At 40.1% G+C, this 22875-nt stretch overlaps 1 protein-coding gene across 1 annotated transcript in view; it reads right to left on the minus strand.

Annotated features, from left to right (window-relative positions):
- NCAPH (non-SMC condensin I complex subunit H) overlaps positions 1-22875 on the minus strand; it is a 204855-nt gene that overhangs the window by 37086 nt on the left and 144894 nt on the right. The window contains exons 13-15 of the mRNA XM_068111352.2: positions 13875-13982; positions 13632-13772; positions 3514-3618 (exon numbers count right to left, since the gene is read on the minus strand). Of these exons, the coding sequence (XP_067967453.2) occupies positions 3514-3618; positions 13632-13772; positions 13875-13982 (354 nt within the window). The remainder of the gene's footprint in view (positions 1-3513; positions 3619-13631; positions 13773-13874; positions 13983-22875) is intronic.

The following is a 22875-nucleotide window of genomic DNA, read 5'->3' on the forward strand; positions in this document are numbered from 1 at the left end:
AGGAACTGAAGTAAAGATTATTCCATTTACGAACAGGAAACAGATAGGAACGAACGCGATCATGTTTCTCCCCCTCGCTGAGCTTTCCTCCTCCCTGGCTCATGATCAGCCACTCCTCACTCCAGGTGACACACTGAAGTTGTTGAGTCTGAAGAAGACATAGACAATGGCTGTTGAAACTTCTGACATTGTGAATGAGAAATAACTCTTGAGTATTATATATGTATGTGAAATAAAAGCTACTTTGTGTGTAAATGTAAAAGTGAAAATATAAATGTTAACAATCAACTCAGAATCATGAAAAACCCTTATTTGACCCCTCATAAGTTACTTAAGGGCCGATTAAAAAAAATAAAAATTCTCGAAAATAATTTTTCGGTACCCGAATTCAACAGCTTTTTTTCTGGGTTTCCCACGGGAGTTGAACTTCAACATTTTAACACATGTTATTACACACCTTTACAAACATATTGGTGAAGAAATTTTTTGGTAACAATTTAGTTAACAGATTTGTGAAATATCTCATAAAATGCCCTTACTATATTGAAGGGGAGCTATTCTTATTTAATTCGGTGCAATGGAGTATTAATTAATGGAAGACAAAGCCTTAACCTAATACACAGAATAAGGAAATAAAGTACCAACAAGGAGGAAATCTATGATTGGCTAACGTGATTGTATATGACCTAACTAAGGGACGCCCTTTGACCTGTAGTGAATCTGTAGTGAATATAGTGCTTTTGCCATCCATCTGGCTCTGTGCATTGCTCCTGGAGCCATGATCCGGATTCCACGAGGTGGGATTCCTCCCATGTAGATGACAGTCAGTTCTAGGAGTTCACGATAATCATCTCGTGGCTGCTGATCTTTCAAACACACAAGAACGTTTTTGCTTCCAACACAGTGTCTACAGATCCCATTGAAGCCTTCCTCTCTGAGAATTGATCGTGAAGAAACTTCCTGTCCTCGGGGTTGGTGATTATGGCCTCCGAATCTGCATGCCTAAGATCAAACGTCTTCTCCAAGGAGGCCTTGAAGGATGCTTCCTTTTTCTCTTGGGTCGCACCACCCCGCTTTGCACCTTTTTGGAGGCTCCTCCATTCTTCATATAGCCTCTCCAAACGATGGATGCAGTGCTGCTTCGTCGTTGTAGGTAGGTGAGCTTTTTCCCAGAACTTCACAACCTCTTCAATGGTGAGGGTTGCACTCTCCCGGGCAGTGCGATTCTCCTTCTTCAGGTGATGGAAAAACAGGACAAGAGATTGATACACAGTCGGGAGCTTGGCACCTTTGATGGCATCTCCAGAAGTGGACCCAATGAGATACACATTATCCTGAGCCCGAGTTTTCAATGAAACACTGGTACTAGCACATGCCATATCTGCAAAATAAGCAAGAATGTGGGTAAAAATCCTGTTAATTCTTACTCCACAGGGTCACTCTCTACAAAAGAGCCACAGTCAATAAGTTAGGCCTACATATTACACACTAAAAAAGCGTACCCCTGACCCCGGGAACCTGTACAAAACATGCATGAAAATTGCCCAGATAGTGATCATAGGAAGTCTCAAAACTGTATGTATAATATATTGTATATATATAATGTATAATGTGTATTTATGTATATTTATTATTTAATGTATATTCACTATATATTTATTTTTAATATTATATTTAATGTATATATATAATTATGTATTTATTTTGTGTATATACAGCCCAAAAAATGGGAATTCCTATTTTTGCATGGGGAAAAATTCATCACTGATGTGGCACCCCTAAATATTATTGGATTCCATTCAAATTTGGTGTGGTTTCCTTTGACACCAGAAGGAACAAAAATAGACCATGTCCCGGAGAAAATCTGCATTTTGCTTTTTTGAAGCCCACCCTACTATATATAGTATCTAACTATGCCTAACACACGGTTCGGGTCATTTTCGGAAGTGTGTTCGAACATTTATAATCGGATGCGATAAATGTTCGACTGGTTTATATTTATTTTGGTCCGAGTATATATACAAAATATATATATATACATACATACATACATACATACATATATATACAGTATATATATATATATATATATATATATATATATATATATATATATATATATATAGATATTGTGTAGAGCAGTGACAAAAAAAATCTCAATTTAATCCATTTTAAATTCAGGGTGTAACACAACAATATGTGAAAAAGTCAAGGGGTGTGAATACTTTCTGGAGGCACTGTAAATTAGGAGATTGACTTGGCCAATCTAAAACCTTCCACTTTTTCCCCTCATGAACTCCTTGGCTGCATTGACAGTGTGTTTTGGGTCATTGTCTTGCTGCATGGTGAATGGCACCACCCAATGGGTTTGGAGGCATTTTCTTGTACATAGACAGACAAAATATTTCTGCACAAGTCCACATTCATTATGCTGCTGCCATCATTGGTTACATCGTCAATAAAGATGAGAGAGAGCCAGTTGCAGAGGCAGCCATGCAAGCCAAAGCCATGACACTACCCTCCACCATGCTTCACACATGAGGTAGTATGTTTTGGATCATGTGCAGTTCCTTACTTTCTCCACATTTCCCCCTTTCCATTGCTTTGGTGAAAGGTTTATCTTGGTGTCATCTGTCCATAAAACTTTGTTCCACAACTCTGCTAGCTCACCTCTGTACTTCTTGGCAAATTCTATTCTGGCCTTTCTATTTTTGGTGCTGAAGAGAGATTTGAATCTTGTGGTGTAGCCTTTGTAATTCTGCTGTCAAAGTCTTCTTGAAATGGAAGATTGTGGTATTTTCACCCCTGCACCCTGGAGGTTGTTGGTGATGTTACTGACAGTTGTTTTCTGGTTTTTCTTCACAGCAATGATCGTTTTCCTTGGCCGACCTGGCCATTGTCTATTGCTAAGTACACTAGTTGTTTCTTTCTTTCTCAAGATATTCCATATTGTTGTATTTACTATGCCCAATTTTTGTGTTGGGGTTCTAATTAAATTCTTCTGTTCTTTCAGCTTCCAAATTGCTTGTTTTTCTTTCATAGACAGTTCTCTGGTGTTCATGTTGTTTTATGCCGACTGACTCCCAAGGCAAAAGCAAAGGCTAAAGCCAAGACGACACATGCACAGCTCTTTCATGTGTTTAAAATAAATGCAATAAGAAACATCTGAGCAACAAGAAACACCTGTCATTTGTTACAATACTTATGCTTACATAAAATGGAGAGACTGAACATAAAAAGTGCTATTGTTCCACAATGGTAAAACATATATGGATAGAAATACCAAGAAATAAAACATGACCTTCTGTACTCTTGCGTCAAATTCATCTTTGATCTCAAATCCAAACTTCTTGAGCATAAAGCAATCGTAACAAATTTGACTTCACTGTTCCAACACTTATGGAGGGCACTATTTTTTCACATGGTAATCCAATGTACAACTCGATACACTCCATGGTATTTGCTCACAATACATCGCTTAACAGCAGTCTCATCAAAATAACTCGTCCTCACCTTCTCCCCATTGCCGGTGAGCAGGAGGTCCCACATGAGCTCTTTGAGCTTCTTCATGTCTATTTTCTTCTCTTTCCTTGCATAGTGCAGATGAATTTTATCAACCTTAATCATTAGAACAACAAATAAGAAATGGTGTAAATCGACAAAGATCAGTAAGAAAGCCTCAAACTAAGAAACATATTCCCAGAAATCAAAATCATTACCTTGAGAAACAGCAACATTTACACGTCAAATGGACATGAAAGAGACTATTATTACTCTCGTAGTATTTACATGCTTTGCAAAGCCAAGGAAGACCACATTTCTAGAACTTTTCCAGGACTTTTAATAGGAGATTGACTTGCCCCGCTATTGTCTTGTGTAACATGTCTTATGTAACAAGTGTCATTGGAATAACCCACAAGAAAAAAGAAAAAAAAGAAACCTTGTTTGTTTTCTGTTATTCCATCCATATTCCATTGAATATTTCAGTAATACCTGTATTACTTTTACCTTTTTACCACACACATTTTACCTACAAGTAAAATACACTGGCATAGAGTGCTGTACCACAGAACCATTCCAAGTTGTACCTTTTGCAGCATTAATCACCAGCCTCTGCCACATGGATTGCTTAAATCGAGTAAACTGCAATAAATAAAAATAGGACCGCAGGTCCTGAAGCTCACCTGGATCAGGAGCAACGGTCACTCAAAGCCCCAGTAGAACCCCTTATACCCTGATTTTTTAATGCCTGAACAAACTTTGGTATGTTATGGGTGATGAAAGTTGTGGACTAGTTTCATTGAAATTCTGTGTAGTTTCGGAGAAGAGAGAGCAAATACCTATTTTGGACGGCTCAAACCCCCTGTGGACCTCCTTGGACCTCAATTTTTATTTAATGCTATCAACAAACTTTGGTATATCATGGGTGATGAAGGTTGTGGTCAGGTTTCATTGAAATTGTGTGTGCAGTTCTATTTTGGGGGGTCAAACATGTACCCACTTTGATCCCCAGTAGACCCCCTTGGACACCAATCTTTTTAATGCCGTGAACAATCTTGAGGTCCAACACACCAAATATAATGTTAGCTAAGTTTGGTCACAATCCCATCAGCAGTTTCGGAGAAGTAGCAAGTGTTTACACAGACGGACTGACGACGCGCAATCCCACAAGCTCCCCAGAATTATGCTCCTGGTGAACTAATGAGTAAGTGTCTGAAAATGCAAAGCCCTTCTGCATCCGCTTTGTATTCAGACGACTTCTTATTTTTCCATATGCTGAACATGATGAAAAGAGCTAAAAAATGAAAAAACAATTGATGAGGTTAGGTGACCTGGACATTTTGACTTCAAAACTTCAGGGAACCAATATGCAAATTCTTTAAATTCCAGGTCAATAAGATGAACATTGATCTTTTGACCAAATTAAGAATTTGTCTTCTCCATATTCTCATAATAAAGCTTTGTTGAAAAAAAATAAATAAATATATATATATATATATATATATATATATATATATATATATATATACTCAAAGGCAAAGGTTATTGTGACACACAAACAACAAACAGAATCAGTGTTAAATTTTTACTGCCACGGATGAAATGTTATTACATGGAAAGACAAATGTTTCAAGGTATGGGAACGATCAACAGTCCATAAGAACAGTGCACCTGGCATATGCAAATGAGCCACAACACAAGAGGGGGTTCACAAGCAAGTTCACACAGTCAGTAGCGAGTGTGTCCACCTTGTGCATTGATGCAGGCCTGGCACCTCCGCCTCATTGAGGCCACTAAACGTCGATGAAAGTCCTTGGGAAGATCATTCCATATCCGAGGAAGGATTTGGCGGAGTTCCTGCAGCGTTTTTGGAGGATTCGGATGATGTCGTAAACGTCGCTCCATTTCATCCCAGACGTGTTCAATGGGTGACAAATCAGGGGATCTTGCAGGCCAGGGTAACACATTAACATTGTTCTGATTAAGATACTGCTGTACAACTCGAGCAACGTGTGGTCTGGCGTTATTGTGTTGAAACGTCACTCTAGGGCCGTTCTGTTGCAAAAACGGTAAAGCGGCCATTTGCAAAATCTCGTCTCGGTACCTCACAGCATTCAAGTTCCCCTCAATCACAATCATTGGCGTTCTTGCTGCAGCTGTTATCCCACCCCAGATCATAACGCCCCCACCTCCAAAACGATCCCCTTCCAGAACACATGGCCTGATGTAACGTTCACCTGTGCACCTGTAGACACGTGTCCTACCGTCAGCTCGGTGAAGCTGTGCCAAATGGTGTTTCTATGGACGTTGAATCGACGAGCAACAACACGCTGCGAGGTACCAGACTGAAGCACACCTATAGCTCTCCATCTGTCATTTTCCCCAAGGCGTGGCATGTCGAACTTGTTCCAGAACGATGAATAGAGGTGTTTTTCTGACTTCTGCACTTCTTAAGACTGCATTGAGTGGAAATGATAAGCGTCTGGTTGTCTGGCCTTTTAAAGTGAACATTGCTGGCCATTTTTCTCGAATATGTCATGCTTCTTGCAAATTTCATGCAATTCGAACAACAACTGCTTGGTTGCGTTTCTTCGACCATTTTAACACACTCTTTCTCTGGTTCAAATCCAAAAATTCATTCACAAGATTACCAATGAAAAAATTCCATGTCACACTAACTTTTGCCTCTGAGTATATATATATACCCACTACCACACACACACACACACACACACACACACACACACACACACACACACACACACACACACACACACACACACACACGCACACACACACACACACACACACACACACACACACACACACACACACACACACACACACACACACACACACACACACACACACACACACACACCTACATCGAGACCTGTGAGGACTCCGTTCCAACTTCTGAAACCCGCATTTCAAGAAAACAACCAACGACACACACACCACAAGCAATTGGAAAACCCCGTCTTCCACTGCACGGGGGACAGATTAATTATCCTCATTTTCATGAAAAAAAAAGGAAAATGAGGTCAACAAATGATGCTCGCCACATACGAGGTGGATTTTCAGATGGCATGAAACCCTTGTTTTACTTGGGGGTTTACGTTTCCTCTCACCGATAAATTAATGCATCATGCAATGGAGCGATTTACAGAAAGCACTCTTTTGCGGTGCAAAACCAGATCATTCACTACCCCTTACGTTTTCTGCGTATTTCTTTACTTGGTGAACACTGAACTTGCGCTATAATGTCTGCCCAGTGACAAAGCAAACTGACGTCTCATCCAAGCTTACCCAAAGTCAAAGACTCCATTTTCTGAGTCAAAGATATCATTTTTCTCGACTTATTTGCTGTTGCTTTTTTGCAGTTTTTGGACACACAAGAGGAAAACTGTTGCTAGTGGTGAACCAAAGTTAAAAATCATTCGGGAAATAATAACCAAAAACAAAGGAATTGATTACAATTCCATGGAACGGAATTGTTCCTTCTCTTCTCTCCCCATCTTGTCGACCGCTCCCCTTTTTATATAATTTGTTTGCTTGTTTGTTTGATTGATAAATGTTAGCTCTTTCACGAGCCTCGACTCTGTACACAAAAAAAATAAAAAAAAATAAAAAAATAAACAAACAAAAAAAAACAACGCAGTGTTGACGCAAAGATGGGTACAGTACAGTACAGTACTGTACACGCTACGTGTTTCAGTTTCCATCTGCACCGCTGATTTACAATTATAGTCATGGCCAAACATATTGGCACCCTTGCAATTCTTTCAAACAACTCACAATTTTCTCGAAAAATAAGTTGCAATTAACAAAAGTATTTGGTCTCCACAATTCTATATTTCACTGTTAATATTGCAGAACCTTTGTTTTTGATTCAGAACTTAATATACCCTTTTAAATCAGAAAATAAAAAGAAATGGCATTGACAAAATTATTGACTTCCTCGACTTAATATTTGGTATCACAACCTTTGGACAAAATAACTGCAGTGAAGCACTTCCTATAGCCATGAACGAGCTTCCTTCACCTCTCTACTGGCAGTTTGTCCCACTCTTCTTGTGCAAACTGCTCCAATTCCCCAGATTTGAAGGGTACCTTCTCCCAACTGCTGTTTTCAGATCTCCCCACAGGTGTTGAATTGGATTTAGATCTGGACTCATTGCTGGTCACTTCAGAACAGTTCAGAGTTTTGGCTTGAACCATTCCTCGGTGGTTTTTGAAATGTGTTTGGGGTCATTGTTCTGCTGCAAAACCCATGACCTTCGACGGAGACCGAGCTTTCTAACACAAGGTTGAACATTGTGTTCCAAAATGCCTTGTAATCTCCTGATTTCATGATGCCATACACACATTCAAGGCACCCAGTGCCAGAGGCAGCACAACAACCCCAAAACATCACTGAACCTCCTCCATGTTTGAATGTAGAGGTGTTCTTTTCTTTGAAGGCTTCATTTTGTTTTCTGTAAACATAGAGATGATGTGCTTTACAAAAAAGCTCTAATTTGGTCTCATCTGTCCACAGGACATTCTCCCAGAAGGATTTTGGCTTGTTCAGGTGTGTTTTGGAAAACTCTAGTTGGGCTTTCTCAGCAGTGGGTTTTTCCTGGGTCTCCAACCATAGAAGCCCCTTTTATCGAGTTGTCTACGGATGGTGCGAGTTGAAACAGTCATACCTTGTGTCTGAAGGTCAGATTGAATCTAGTTGGCAGTTGATCGAGGTGCTTTCTCCACCATTCGAACAATCCTTCGCGGCAATCAATCTTCAATCAAGTTTTCTCTTGTGGCCACGTCCAGGGAGGTTGGCAACAGTGCCATGGGCCTTAAACTTCCTGATAACATTGCGTACGGCGGACACAGGAACATCAAGGTCTCTGGAGATGGACTTGTAGCCTTGAGATTTTCCATGCTTGGCCACAATCTTGTCTGGCTTCCTCAGACAATTCTCTGGTTTTCTTTATTTTCTCCATGCTCATTGCGGTACACAGTCTCCAAACTGGTTGAAAGAGTGATTTTTATATTGCAGGCACCTGCTAATCACCATAGGTGAGTTCAATTCCAAAGTAAAGGAGAATCACCTGCTTGAAATCTAATTATTTATAACAACTTCTAAAAGGTGCCATAATATTATCCGGGCCATTTTAGGATTTTAGGATTTTATGATTGTGTGGAATAAGCGAAGGTTTAGTAATTTTTTTCAGCTTTTTTTGTTTTGTTACACTGGAAACCAAAGAAATACATTTGTGCATACCAAAAGATTTTTTTATTTCAACATTTTTCTGTAAGAAATGGTGCATTATTTGAAAAAAGTGCAAGGGTGCCAATATTTTTGGCCACGACTATGTGTAAAGTTGAGACCACGTAAAGTCCCAGCGTTCATCAAATATTTTTCGTCTGAATGGAGAAAGAAATGCCAGTGGACAAACACAAAATGAAGGGCAAATAGAAGAGAAGTATATTAGAAGAGATTAACCCAGGAGTCATTTCGCACCTAAATTAGCACCATGCGATCAATTGATTAGGAGGACCGAGAAAACATTTCGGTGTGGCTTTAATGGTAAATCCCTGAATCCCTGGGGGTTATTAAAATTGGTAACATTCAGCAAAATTAACAATTCTGAGAGGAGACGTGGCAGATTATTTGTATTTGCACAATTTTCTCGATTTTCCAGGAGTTTCAAGTGTGGAAGAATTATAAGCCAAATAATTATTCCAATGTTTCCTGATCGGGAGATAGTAGGTAAGTTATAGCCAGCATCCTGACCAAATTATTTTATTTCTCACTGAATCAAGGTAGAAATCGTGCACTGTTGTGCTCTTACAGAAATAATGTCTTGCTACAAACCAAGTAATGATAAATCAATTTGGGGTAGTTTTTAATAAAGGTACTGTAATTATTTCTTTATGAATAAGGGTGATATAGTTTGTGACCCACTGTGACTCCTAGAGGTCAAACTGACCATTGTAAACTCTGAAAGTTAATCAGCTTTGAATGCAACTTCATCATGGCTGTTGTTTTGCAAATCCGCATATCTTTCCTTTACAGCGGAGGTCAAATTAACTTGGTGGGTGGTATGGAGAAAACGTTTTTTTTTTTTTGGTAAATTGCGTTTCGAGGGTCAAACTGAGATTGACTAAGGCATTGTTAAGTTCTCCGGAGGTAATCTACATATCTCTTTGGAATGTCACAGATGTAACTTGAAAGGACTGTCTTTTTAATTGCGATCCAATGGGGATGGATGTGTTCCCTACGAATGAATAGTCTTGCCTACATGACCTGTGGGGCATGTGATTACGTGCATCTTTACTTCCCCCTCCCACCCTTTCAAATCATGAGTGTATAAAAGCTGTGTTTGAAAACCGAACAGTAGAGCGAGCTATGATGTCGGGCAGGCATCAAGTTGTTCTCTCCTATCATCCATGTGCACATTATGATAGTTTTGCGCTGTAAATAGATGTTTTTAATAAAACGATTAAATGAACCTTTGAGCCGGTGGTCTTTGGGGATAAGACCCCTGATTTCCCTCCACACAAGGACTTGGACAAGTTTTCCAGGACTTTCCAGTGTTGGAAAAATGCTTTATTTCCTTTTTTAGAAATTTCAAGGACTGTGTGAACCCTGTTTAAAAACAAGGAGAAAAAGACATAAAATGTTATAGCCCCCATGATTTTAGTAATTTTGCTGTACAGAGTTAAAGGGCGCCAGTCAGCCATCTTTGGTCGGATTACAAAACAAAATGTTCTGCATATGGATGCCATTATGTATCATCTTTGCTTGCCCTATACATGGTTGGGGACATGTTAAAGTAAGAAAATGGCTGCCAGTCAGTAATCTTGGATCTGATCTCAAAAAGAAATGACATGCATATGTAACCCATTATTCATTATCGGTCTGCCAAATTTGAACAATATCACTAAATGCATGTCCGAAAAATGCTTAAGGACGTGTTTAATATATATATATATATATATATATATATATATATATATATATATATATATATATATATACAGTCACGTGAAAAAGTAAGTACAACCCATGTAAAGTTTTGACTTTTTCAACATATTTCAACATACAGCTATTTGATCTTCATTTCAACAATATTGATAGATAAAGATGAAATAACATAACAAATATCATGAAACATTTACATTCTGTAGTCCATTGTATAATTTAAATAAACATGAATGCAAATTTTGCATGTGGAAAAAGTAAGTACACCCCGACATTTATCACTACTTCAAATACCTAAAATTAGAATCAGGTGCACCAGCTCAGGTGCAAATGATTAGTACATCATTAGAGAGGATCTTGGAGGAACCTGTCTTATTTAAACCTCAGACATTTAGTTTGGTTTGCTCTTTGTTGTTGAAGTGTGCGGCGTCACCATGCCAAGATCAAAAGAGCTCTCTGAGGCCTTCAGAAAGAAGGTTATAGATGCCTACGAGTCTGGGAAGGGATTTAAAAAGATCTCCAAACAATTTGAAATCAATCATTCGACTGTCCGGAAGATCATCAACAAGTGGAGAAGATTCCAAACTGCCAACTTGTTCAGGCCAGGCTGCCCCAGCAAGTTCAGCCCCAGAGCAGACCGCAAGATGCTGAAAGAAGTCTCGAAGAACCCCAGAATGTAATCATGGGACCTACAGGTAGCTCTTGCCACTGTTGATGTCAAAGTGCACGAGTCTACCATTAGAAAGAGGCTGCACAAATTTGATCTGCATGGGAGGTGTGCCAGGAGGAAACCTTTGCTCTCCAGAAAGAACATCAGGGCAAGACTAAAGTTTGCCAATGAACACCGAGGCAAAGACCAGCACTTCTGGAACAATGTGCTCTGGACAGATGAGTCAAAGGTAGAGCTATTTGGCCACAGTACCAGAAGACATGTTTAGCGAAAACCAAAGACAGCATTTGACCACAAGAACCTGATACCAACTGTAAAGCATGGTGGTGGAAATATTATGGTTTGGGGGCAGCTTTGCTGCATCAGGGCCTGGACAGCTCACCATCATGGAATCCACCATGAATTCTTCATTGTACCAGAGCGTGCTTCAGGATAATGTGAGGCCATCTGTCGGAAAGTTGAAGCTCAACCGAAGGTGGACCTTGCAACATGACAATGACCCTAAACATACCAGTAAATCCACCAAGGAATGGCTGAAAAGAAAGAAATGGAGGGTTCTGGAATGGCCAAGTCAAAGCTCGGATCTAAATCCCATCGAGATGTTGTGGGGGGATTTGAAACGCGCTGTGCACGCAAGAAACCCCTCAAACATCGCACAGGTGAAAGAATTCTGCATGGAGGAGTGGGCAAAAGTTTCTCCCAGTCGATGTCAGAGACTGATAGACAGTTATAAGAAACGCCTACTTGAGGTTGTTTCTGCCAAAGGGGGCAATACCACCTATTAGAGCCGAGGGTGTACTACTGTACTTACTTTTTCCACATGCAAAATTTGCATTTATGTTTATTTAAATTATACAATGGACTACAAAATGTAAATGTTTCATGATATTTGTTATATTTTATCACCTTTATCTATCAATATTGTTGAAATGAAGATCAGATAGCTGTATGTTGAAATATGTTTAAAAAAGTCAAAACTTTACATGGGGTGTACTTAATTTTTCACATGACTGTATATATATATTTTTTACAACTAAAATGGCCACCAGTATACCAGTCAGCCATATTTGCTCTGATTGCAAAATAAAATGAAGAGCACATGCACGTCATCATGCACTGTGATTGTGCCACGTTTGAACAAAATCGAACCATGCACGTTCAGGAAGTGATTGGGGGTACGTTTAAGTAACAAAATGGGCCGCCAGTCGGCCATATTGGATCTGATCTCGAAAAGAAATGACATGCATACGTAACCCATTATTCATTATCGGTCTGCCAAGTTTGAACAATATCACTAAATGCATGTCTGAAAAATGCTTAAGGACGTGTTCAATATGTTTTTTTTGTTTGTTTTTTTTAAATAAAATGGCCATCAGTATAGCAGTCAGCCATCTTTGATCTGATCGTAAAATAAAATGAAGTGCACATGCATGTCATCATGCACTGTGATTGTGCCACGTTTGAACAAAATCGAACCATGCATGTTCAGGAAGTGATTGGGGGTACGTTTAAGTAACAAAATGGCCGCCAGTCGGCCATGTCGAATCTGATCTCCAAAAAAAAAGAAGTGCTTATGTAATAGCCCGTGGGCTGAGTAGGGTTTACATGCACCCCCCCTCACCCCCCCCCCCACAACTTAACTTCCCGGGTATGTCCATGTACCCCCCACCCTAGGGGTTAGGAAAAACCATGTTAACAGAAAAAAAAACTCATTCCCTCATAGTTTGACCTCATTAGTGACCTCATTTGCATATAACACATATCATTGTAAAGTGTCCCAGGACAAACATTTTGAGGGGTCATATGCAACCATAGGATGACTAGGTAAAAAGTTATGGCCATTTGAATTTCGCCTACCCCTAATTTTCGGAAATCACTGACACAGGGGGGGGTAACATCAAAATATGCGTGGGAGGTACCTTGGGAATGAGTTTTTTTTCTGTTAACATGGTTTTTCCTAACCCCTAGGGTGGGGGGTACATGGACATACCCGGGAAGTTAAGTTGTGGGGGGGGGGGGAGGGTGCATGTAAACCCTACTCAGCCCACGGACGATAAGCCATCATTCCTTATCTGTATGCCAAGTTTGAACAAGATCGGTAAATACATGAACGAGAAGTGTTTGAGAACATGTTCAACATCAGGTTTTTACAACTAAAATGACGGCCAGTCAGCCATATGTGGTTGAATCGCAAAACAAAATGATGTGCACATGTATACCATCATGTATCGTCTTTCTGTCGAGTATGAACAAAATCGGTCCATACATCTCTGGGATTTGGCTGTGCACGGACGAAACCCATCCTTAAGCCCTTATTTTGGACCAAGTCCAATGGGGGCGAATAAATATTGGTTGCAAAGCCACCAAACAGAGCTTAAAATTTCTACTCCTGCCAGCAGTGGTCTTCTTCACTTTTTCTTCGGTCATGACTCAAATTAATTTAAATAAAAACAAATAAATGAAAACTGTATAAAATGATATCCGTCATACCTTCCTTGGCTCATCAACGAGCTTCCAACTGGGAAAATCCGTTCTATTAAACGTGCTGAGCATCGTAGATGTGATACTGGAAAACATGGTTGTACCATCTGTTGATGGTTCGATATCATCATCTTCTCCATAAGCGTCCTGCTGCACATAAATACCGGTAAGAGTTCACAAAACAGTTCATTGACAAAGATAATTGAAACAACTGGAGGCCCAAGTTTTTATCGTGCCCGTGAAGTTTTCCACCTGCAGATCAGGACAGAAGTTGACAGCATCGTGCGTGTTGTTAAAGTTATATTCTTGCACTCCCTCGTCAGATTCTGCTTCCACTTGATCCTTCAGCATACTCTTGAGCTGTCGGCAGATGAGGAGAGAGGAGCAAGATAATTACGAAACTAAGCACACGAACCGAACAATGCTAGTATGGAGAAACGCGGGACAGGTGTAACTACTACAAAACAAACAGAGCACACCCAGACCGTTCCTAATTTAATTCCTGGTTCTGTGTGCCACTCCGTGACCTATGGCAGCCTATCGACAAAGGTTAGCGATGTACGCAAGAGGAGGATTGGGTTTTGCTCAACTCGCTGAGCATCTGTTTTACAACTTGGCAACTGAAAAAAACAAAAAAAAAAACATTCAGAATCCCGAGCATTCTGGGAAGGCAAGGGCAATGTATTTCATTGTCCAGGAAGCTGATTTTGCAGAGATATCCTCCTCATGGGACAGCAGTTCGACCCGTCATGATGCAGATCACGTATAAAAAAAAAAAAAAAAAAAACACCTTTAGAGGCCATTTTTCCCCGCAAAGCGGGGGTTGGCCTTTTTCGGGGACCGTGGTTGTTGTTGTTTTTTTGGTCCCCTTTTTCAAGCAATGTTTTACGGCCGGATGCCCTTCCTGCCGCCAACCCTTTTTGTCGCCTTTTTACGACGAGCAGGGAATAACCAGTGAACCGGTACTCAATTAGCCGACCTCGGAAGGATGACATGCTGAGTCAGCCCCCTGGCGTTAATTCAGCGATCGACCGGGATTCGAACCCAGGATCCTTGGATCCTAAGCCGGCACCCCAGCCGCTAGCCCAACACCAGGCTAAGGTTTCACAACCAAGATCACGTATGATGAGGACTATGCAAAACAGGTTCAAATGTTTACCCTGGACAGAACACAATACTTGCGAAATCCCGAAAACAAATTTGACCTTCACAATAATTGGAGCTTGAATGAAATAACCAAATATGCAAATCCTCTTCATATTTCTAGATAAAAAAAAAAAAAAAAAAAAAATCATTCATATTTCTAGATAATTGGATGGAAATTAATAATTTTAGAAATTAGGCATTTGTTGACCTTTTGACCTTTAGACTTCAAAAACAATTGCCTGTTGAACAAAAACACCAAACATGCAATGACCAAACAATGACCTCTTCAAATTATTAGGTCAATTGGATGAAACTTTAATTTTTAGAAATTCGACAAAGCTGTTCGACATTTGGCCTATGTTGACCTTTTGACCACAGCATCAATAGGCTTTTTCCTTGGGATCACTCTTAAATTTTTAATTGTGATCTTGATCGAAGATCGCTTTTACATTGTGACCTGTAGTTGATCGACATACACAAATAAACAAACAGAAGAAAGAGGAACACACGTCACACGTGACCAACCAATATACATACTTGGAATCTTCCATTTTCGAAAGTACTAACACACATGACCAACCAATATACTTGGGAATCTTCGATTTTCGCAAGTAATAACACACGTGACCAATCATATACTTGGAATCTTCGATTTCGCAAGTAATAACGCACGTGACCAATAACACACATGACCAACCAATATACTTGGGAATCTTCGATTTTCGAAAGTACTAACACATGTGACCAACCAATATACTTGGGAATCTTCGATTTTCGAAAGTAATAACACACGTGACCAATCAATACACTTGGGAATCTTCGATTTTCGAAAGTAATAACACACGTGACCAATCAATACACTTGGGAATCTTCGATATTCGAAAGTAATAACACATGTGACCAACCAATATACTTGGGAATCTTCGATTTTCGAAAGTACTAACACATGTGACCAACCAATATACTTGGGAATCTTCGATTTTCGAAAGTAATAACACACGTGACCAATCAATACACTTGGGAATCTTCGATATTCGAAAGTAATAACACATGTGACCAACCAATATACTTGGGAATCTTCGATTTTCGAAAGTACTAACACATGTGACCAACAAATATACTTGGGAATCTTCGATTTTCGCAAGTAATAACGCACGTGACCAATCATATACTTGGAATCTTCGATTTCGCAAGTAATAACACACATGACCAATAACACACATGACCAACCAATATACATGGGAATCTTCGATTTTCGAAAGTAATAACATGTGACCAACCAATATACTTGGGAATCTTCAATTTTCGAAAGTAATAACACACGTGACCAACCAATATACTTGGGAATCTTCGATTTTCGTAAGTAATAACACACGTGACCAATCATATACTTGGAATCTTCGATTTCGCAAGTAATAACACACATGACCAATAACACACATGACCAACCAATATACTTGGGAATCTTCGATTTTCGCAGGTAATAACACACGTGACCAATCATAGACTTGGAATCTTCGATTTCGCAAGTAATAACACACGTGACCAATAACACACATGACCAACCAATATACTTGGGAATCTTCGATTTTCGAAAGTAATAACACGTGACCAACCAATATACTTGGGAATCTTCGATTTTCGCAGGTAATAACACACGTGACCATTCATATACTTGGGATCTTCGATTTCGCAAGTAATAACACACGTGACCAATAACACACATGACCAACCAATATACTTGGGAATCTTCGATTTTCGAAAGTAATAACACATGTGACCAACCAATATACTTGGGAATCTTCGATTTTCGCAAGTAATAACACACGTGACCAATCATATACTTGGAATCTTCGATTTTGCAAGTAATAACACACGTGACCAATAACACACATGACCAACCAATATACTTGGGAATCTTCGATTTTCGCAAGTAATAACACACGTGACCAATCATATACTTGGAATCTTCAATTTCGCAAGTAATAACACACGTGACCAATAACACACACGACCAACCAATATACTTGGGAATCTTCGATTTTCGAAAGTAATAACATGTGACCAACCAATATACTTGGGAATCTTCGATTTTCGCAAGTAATAACACACGTGACCAATAACACACATGACCAACCAATATACTTGGGAATCTTCGATTTTCGAAAGTAATAACACACATGACCAATCAATATACTTGGAATCTTCGATTTTCGAAAGTAATAACACATGTGACCAACCAATATACTTGGGAATCTTCGATTTTCGAAAGTAATAACACACGTGACCAACCAATATACTTGGGAATCTTCGATTTTTGCAAGTAATAACACACGTGACCAATCATATACTTGGAATCTTCGATTTCGCAAGTAATAACACACGTGACCAATAACACACATGGCCAACCAATATACTTGGGAATCTTCGATTTTCAAAAGTAATAACACATGTGACCAACCAATATACTTGGGAATCTTCGATTTTCGCAAGTAATAGCACACGTGACCAATCAATACACTTGGGAATCTTCGATTTTCGAAAGTAATAACACATGTGACCAACCAATATACTTGGGAATCTTCGATTTTCGAAAGTAATAACACGTGACCAACCAATATACTTGGGAATCTTCGATTTTCGCAAGTAATAACACACGTGACCAATCATATACTTGGAATCTTCGATTTCGCAAGTAAGAACACACGTGACCAATAACACACATGACCAACCAATATACTTGGGAATCTTCGATTTTCGAAAGTAACAACACATGTGACCAACCAATATACTTGGGAATCTTCGATTTTCGCAAGTAGTAACACACGTGACCAATCATATACTTGGAATCTTCGATTTCGCAAGTAATAACACACGTGACCAATAACACACATGACCAACCAATATACTTGGGAATCTTCGATTTTCGCAAGTAATAACACACGTGGCCAATCATATACTTGGGAATCTTCGATTTCGCAAGTAATAACACACGTGACCAACCAATATACTTGGCAATCTTCGATTTTCGAAAGTAATAACATGTGACCAACCAATATACTTGGGAATCTTCGATTTTCGAAAGTAATAACACACGTGACCAAACAATATACTTGGGAATCTTCGATTTTCGCAAGTAATAACACACGTGACCAATCATATACTTGGAATCTTCGATTTCGCAAGTAATAACACACGTGACCAATAACACACATGACCAACCAATATACTTGGGAATCTTCGATTTTCGCAAGTAATAACACACGTGACCAATCATATACTTGGAATCTTCGATTTCACAAGTAATAACACACGTGACCAATAACACACATGACCAACCAATATACTTGGGAATCTTCGATTTTCGAAAGTAACAACACATGTGATCAACCAATATACTTGGGAATCTTCGATTTTCGCAAGTAATAACACACGTGACCAATCATGTACTTGGAATCTTCGATTTTGCAAGTAATAACACACGTGACCAATAACACACATGGCCAACCAATATACTTGGGAATCTTCGATTTTCGAAAGTAATAACACATGTGACCAACCAATATACTTGGGAATCTTCGATTTTCGCAAGTAATAACACACGTGACCAATCATACACTTGGAATCTTCGATTCCGCAAGTAATAACACACGTGACCAATAACACACATGACCAACCAACATACTTGGGAATCTTCGATTTTCGAAAGTAATAACACATGTGACCAACCAATATACTCTGAAGTATATACGAATCAATCATATAAGAAGAATCATTGGAATCTCCTGCGATGAAGTTAACTCCGAGGGCCTTTCACTCACTCACCGCAGGCAGGTTGGTGGTCTTTCTGTTTTCTACCGACTCCTCTCCGGCCTTGCTCCCCCAGCTCTCTCTGTGCTCTGTCCCCCCAATATTCCTTCAGGTCGCACAAGATCTGCCTGCAACCCTCTTATGGTTAAACTGCCAAAATCGAGGCTCTCTGCTCACCTTCACTCTTTCATTCCCCTTTTCTCCCACCTCTGGAACAAACTCCCCCACTCCCTTCAATCCCACTCCTCTCTCCAGGTCTTCAAAACAGCTGTTCACCACCATCTCTTATCTTCCCCCATCCAAAACCTTGATGTTTTCTACCCCCGCTAATTCACCCCAGATACACTTTTTTTCTTTCTTTAATTCCAACTTCTTTCCTGGAAGTCCTTGCAGTGTTCATATGTTTTATACCTCTCCCACCTCCCCCAAAGCCCTCCCCCTCCCACATTTCTCCCGTTGTCCCTGCTCTCAAATGTTGTGTTTGTGTCCTTCCCCCTCTTCCCTCTCCCTCTCTCCCCATCTTGTCTGCCGCTCCCCTTATTTTTTGTGTTTTGTGTGTCGGTTTGACTTTTTGTGTGATTAATGTTAGCTCTTTCACGAGCCTCGATCTTGTATACAAAAAAAAAGAAAAAAAAAGAATAAAAGTAATAACACACGTGACCAATCAATATCCTTGGAATCCTCGATTTCGCAAGTAACAACAACGTTACCCCCGTTAATTCACCCCAGATCAACTTTTTTGAAATACCGACTTCTTTCCTGGAAGTTCTAGCAGTGTCCATGTGTTTTATACCTCCCCCCCCCCCCCCCCCACGCCTTCCCACGCCTCCTCCCCCCAAGCCATCTCCTTCCGACAGATCTTCCGATCTTCGCAAGTAACACGAAAGAAGTCGTGCATAGCAAGATACTTGCGAAATACAAATAAGTAATATGCTGCCAGGATTTGATTGGTGAACCAATTCAGTGACCCAATATGTAAATTCTGTTCCAACTTGTAGAGTACCCAGCTTCCAGGTAGGTGAAAATTATGCATTACTTACTGAAGAAAGCATCATCTGTATTTTGCAAGAAGATTTTGTAGATGCTTGTGTGGTGTGTGCGTCTAGAGGTCTAACGGGTCCACAGGTTGAAGAAGTGTAAAGGTCTAAAGGTTTTAAAGTGTCTAAGACTCTAAGTGGTCCAAATGATCTAAATATCTAAAGGGTATTTTCCAATAGTAGTTAGTGTCTAAAGGTCTAAGGGTCAGAATCTTAGACCTTTAGACACTAACTGAAGGTCAGGTCTTCAGAATGTAAATGTCTTCAGGAGTCTAAGGGGTCTAAAGGTTCTTTAAATGTCTAAAAGGATCCCAGTGTAGAAAGGTGAAGGGGTCTAAAGGGTCTTGAAAGGTCCAAAGGGTCTACAATGGTCTAAAGGGTATGTTCCAACATTAGTTATAGGTCTAAAGGGTCTACAAGGCCTTCGGGGGTCTAATGGGTCATAAGTGTCTAACGTGGTCTATCGCGTATTAGGTGTTTTAAGGGTCTGGCATTATAAAGGGTCTAATGGGATCATGAGGTTCTAATAGGTCTTAGGGATCATATGATTTTAAATGGTCTTAGTAGTGGGGCGGCTTAGCCCAAATATTCAAAAGAATTGTGCATTTTGTGATACAAGCACCAAATTTGGCACAAATGTACATTAATATGTTGTGAATATTTTCAGATATTGGGCCACTTGAAATTCCGTAATTTTTTTTTTCAAATTTTTTCAAATTTCGTAATTTCAAATTTTTCGGGTAACACCGTCACAATTTCGGTCTTCGAGGCCGGCCGATAGGCAAAGTGTGACCGGAAGGGACGAGGTTCTCCTGACCACGTGGCCCTCGATCTGGGAAGCGAGAGGCGTTCCATTAGTGGACGCGCCCCTCACGCCCGACTTTTGGGCGGCCCCGGCAGGCCGTTTGTTTTGACGTTCCGTGACAGGCCCCGCACCCCCACCTCCGGGCCGACCGGAAGCTTGTGCTGAGTACATCATACCTGAACAACTCAGTGAGGCAGAACACAGCAGTGCACACCAGGGTGACCCCTTCAGTGCATAAACCAATTAACCTGTCCACTGCAGGGCATATAGAAATGAAGTTATTTTCTGCATATAATAATTAATATAAGTTCAGTTCTATATAACAATTTCTGTTATCACCACTACCACTACAACTACCACTACTACAAGCTTTGTCTGGAATTTTGTGGACTAACAGACAAACAGACAAGCTGGGATCAAAACATTACCTCCTTCCACCATTGAGTGTAGAGGTAAACATCATGGAAATTATATCATGCCCTAGATTTAATTCATGCTTACCCGTGTATTTGCTTCACTGGTTCACAAGGTCTTTTGCATACATGTAATTCAGACTCTCGTCTTCATTGCTGACCACACAATGTTCGCAACATATTAATGTACATTTGTGCCAAATTTGGTGCTTGTATCACAAAATGCACAATTCTTTTGAATATTTGGGCTAAGCCGCCCCACTATATCGGCCGGCCTCGAAGACCGAAATTGTGACGGTGTCACCCGAAAAATTTGAAATTACGAAATTTGAAAAAATTTGAAAAAAAAAATTACGGAATTTCAAGTGGCCCAATATCTGAAAATGTTCGCAACATATTAATGTACATTTGTGCCAAATTTGGTGCTTGTATCACAAAATGCACAACAGGTTTGCTATGCTGCTACACTATAGGGGGCTTAAGGGTCTATTGGGGACAGCACCTATAGGGTCTTAAGAATATAATGGGGGCTATAGTGTCTTAAGGTTCTAACAGGGTCTAGAAGGTCTTAAGTGTCTATGGGTTATAAAGGGTTTTGGTCGGGGGTGTCTAAATGGTCCATAAGGTTAATGTATCGAAGTGGTCTAAATGATCTAAAGGGTATGTTTCAACAGTAAGTTACAGGTCTAAAGGTCTTCAGGAGTCTAAAAAAAGGTATAAAAGGGTCTTAAGGGGTCTCAGTATCTAAATAGGGCTAATGGGTCAAAAGGGTAAAAGGGCCCAAAAGTATAAAGGTTGAAAGTGTCCGAGCGGGGTATAAAGGGTCTTAAAAGATCTAAGGGGTCAGGTAAAAAAAGGTATAAGGGCTCTAAAGGTCTACATGTCTAAAAGGTATGTTCCAATAGTCCGTAATTCACAGATGTACTCACGGTCCAACTTGCGTTCAAACAGTACGTAATTAATAGACACTCACATTGGTCGACCAAGGCTTCACCTCGACGAGGGTTCACCGTCGACCCGTTTTTTGGTTTTATATATAGTACATGTATACTGAATATATATATATCAAGTGAATGGATGAAAAGTGATGTGCCCTTTGACCTAGTGACTTCAAACACAATATGCTATAAAATAATTAAAACGAGAACAATGCGACTGTGTCGCCAATATGGCTCCGCAGTCCGCATAGTCCCACAATGGGTAGATGCCATCACTCTGCATATGCATGGGTAGAGGGATCACGTTTGTGAAGTTTCGTGTTGATCAGATAAGGTTCGTTTTTCTATCCAAGAACGCTGCCAAACCACGTGACCTATGACATCATCATTTTCAAACTATATGCAACAGTGCTGTTAGATGATATTTGTAAAATTTCACATCGATAGAGTAAGCAGTTTCAGAGATATACTTATTTAATATTTTCCTTCAATCCAAAATGGCTGCCAAACCATGTAACCTACAGAACCGCCTTTAGAGGTCATTTTTCCCCACAGAGCGGGGGTTGGCCTTTTTTGGGCACTGTGGACTCCTTTTTGAAGCAATGTTTTATGGCCGGATGTCCTTCCTGCCGCCAACCCTGTTAGTCGCCTCTTGCGAAGTGCAGGGAATTACCAGTGAACTGGTACTCAATTTGCCGACCTTGTGTTACGGATTCGTCACTTCCGTCTTTGTGGTTTTCATCCACTGGAAGCATTTTTAGTTTCATATACTATTATTGTTACAGTTTGAGTGTGAAATGGAGATAACTGTCTTCAAAGGTAAAAATTCGTGTTTCAACAGAAAAACGAAATGGATCGAGAGAAACCGGAAGAGGAGGAAGAAGAGGCTGGAGCGGATCAAGTGAGATCGGGAAAGAAAGGCCGATCTGCTTCGAGGTGTCGAGCGGACGCTGGTGGACGTTGGTCAAGAGCGAATATTGGTTTCCCCGGGAAAGAAATTTCCCCGGGAAATTGGTTCCCCAAGCCCTCTCCCTCCCACACATCTCCCTGCTCTCAAATGTTATGTTTGTGTGCTTCCCCTTCTCTCCCCATCTTGTGGGGAGA

Source organism: Myxine glutinosa, chromosome 3 (genome assembly GCF_964187855.1).
Source record: "Myxine glutinosa chromosome 3, kmMyxGlut1.1, whole genome shotgun sequence".
In the NCBI taxonomy this organism is placed as follows: domain Eukaryota; kingdom Metazoa; phylum Chordata; class Myxini; order Myxiniformes; family Myxinidae; genus Myxine; species Myxine glutinosa.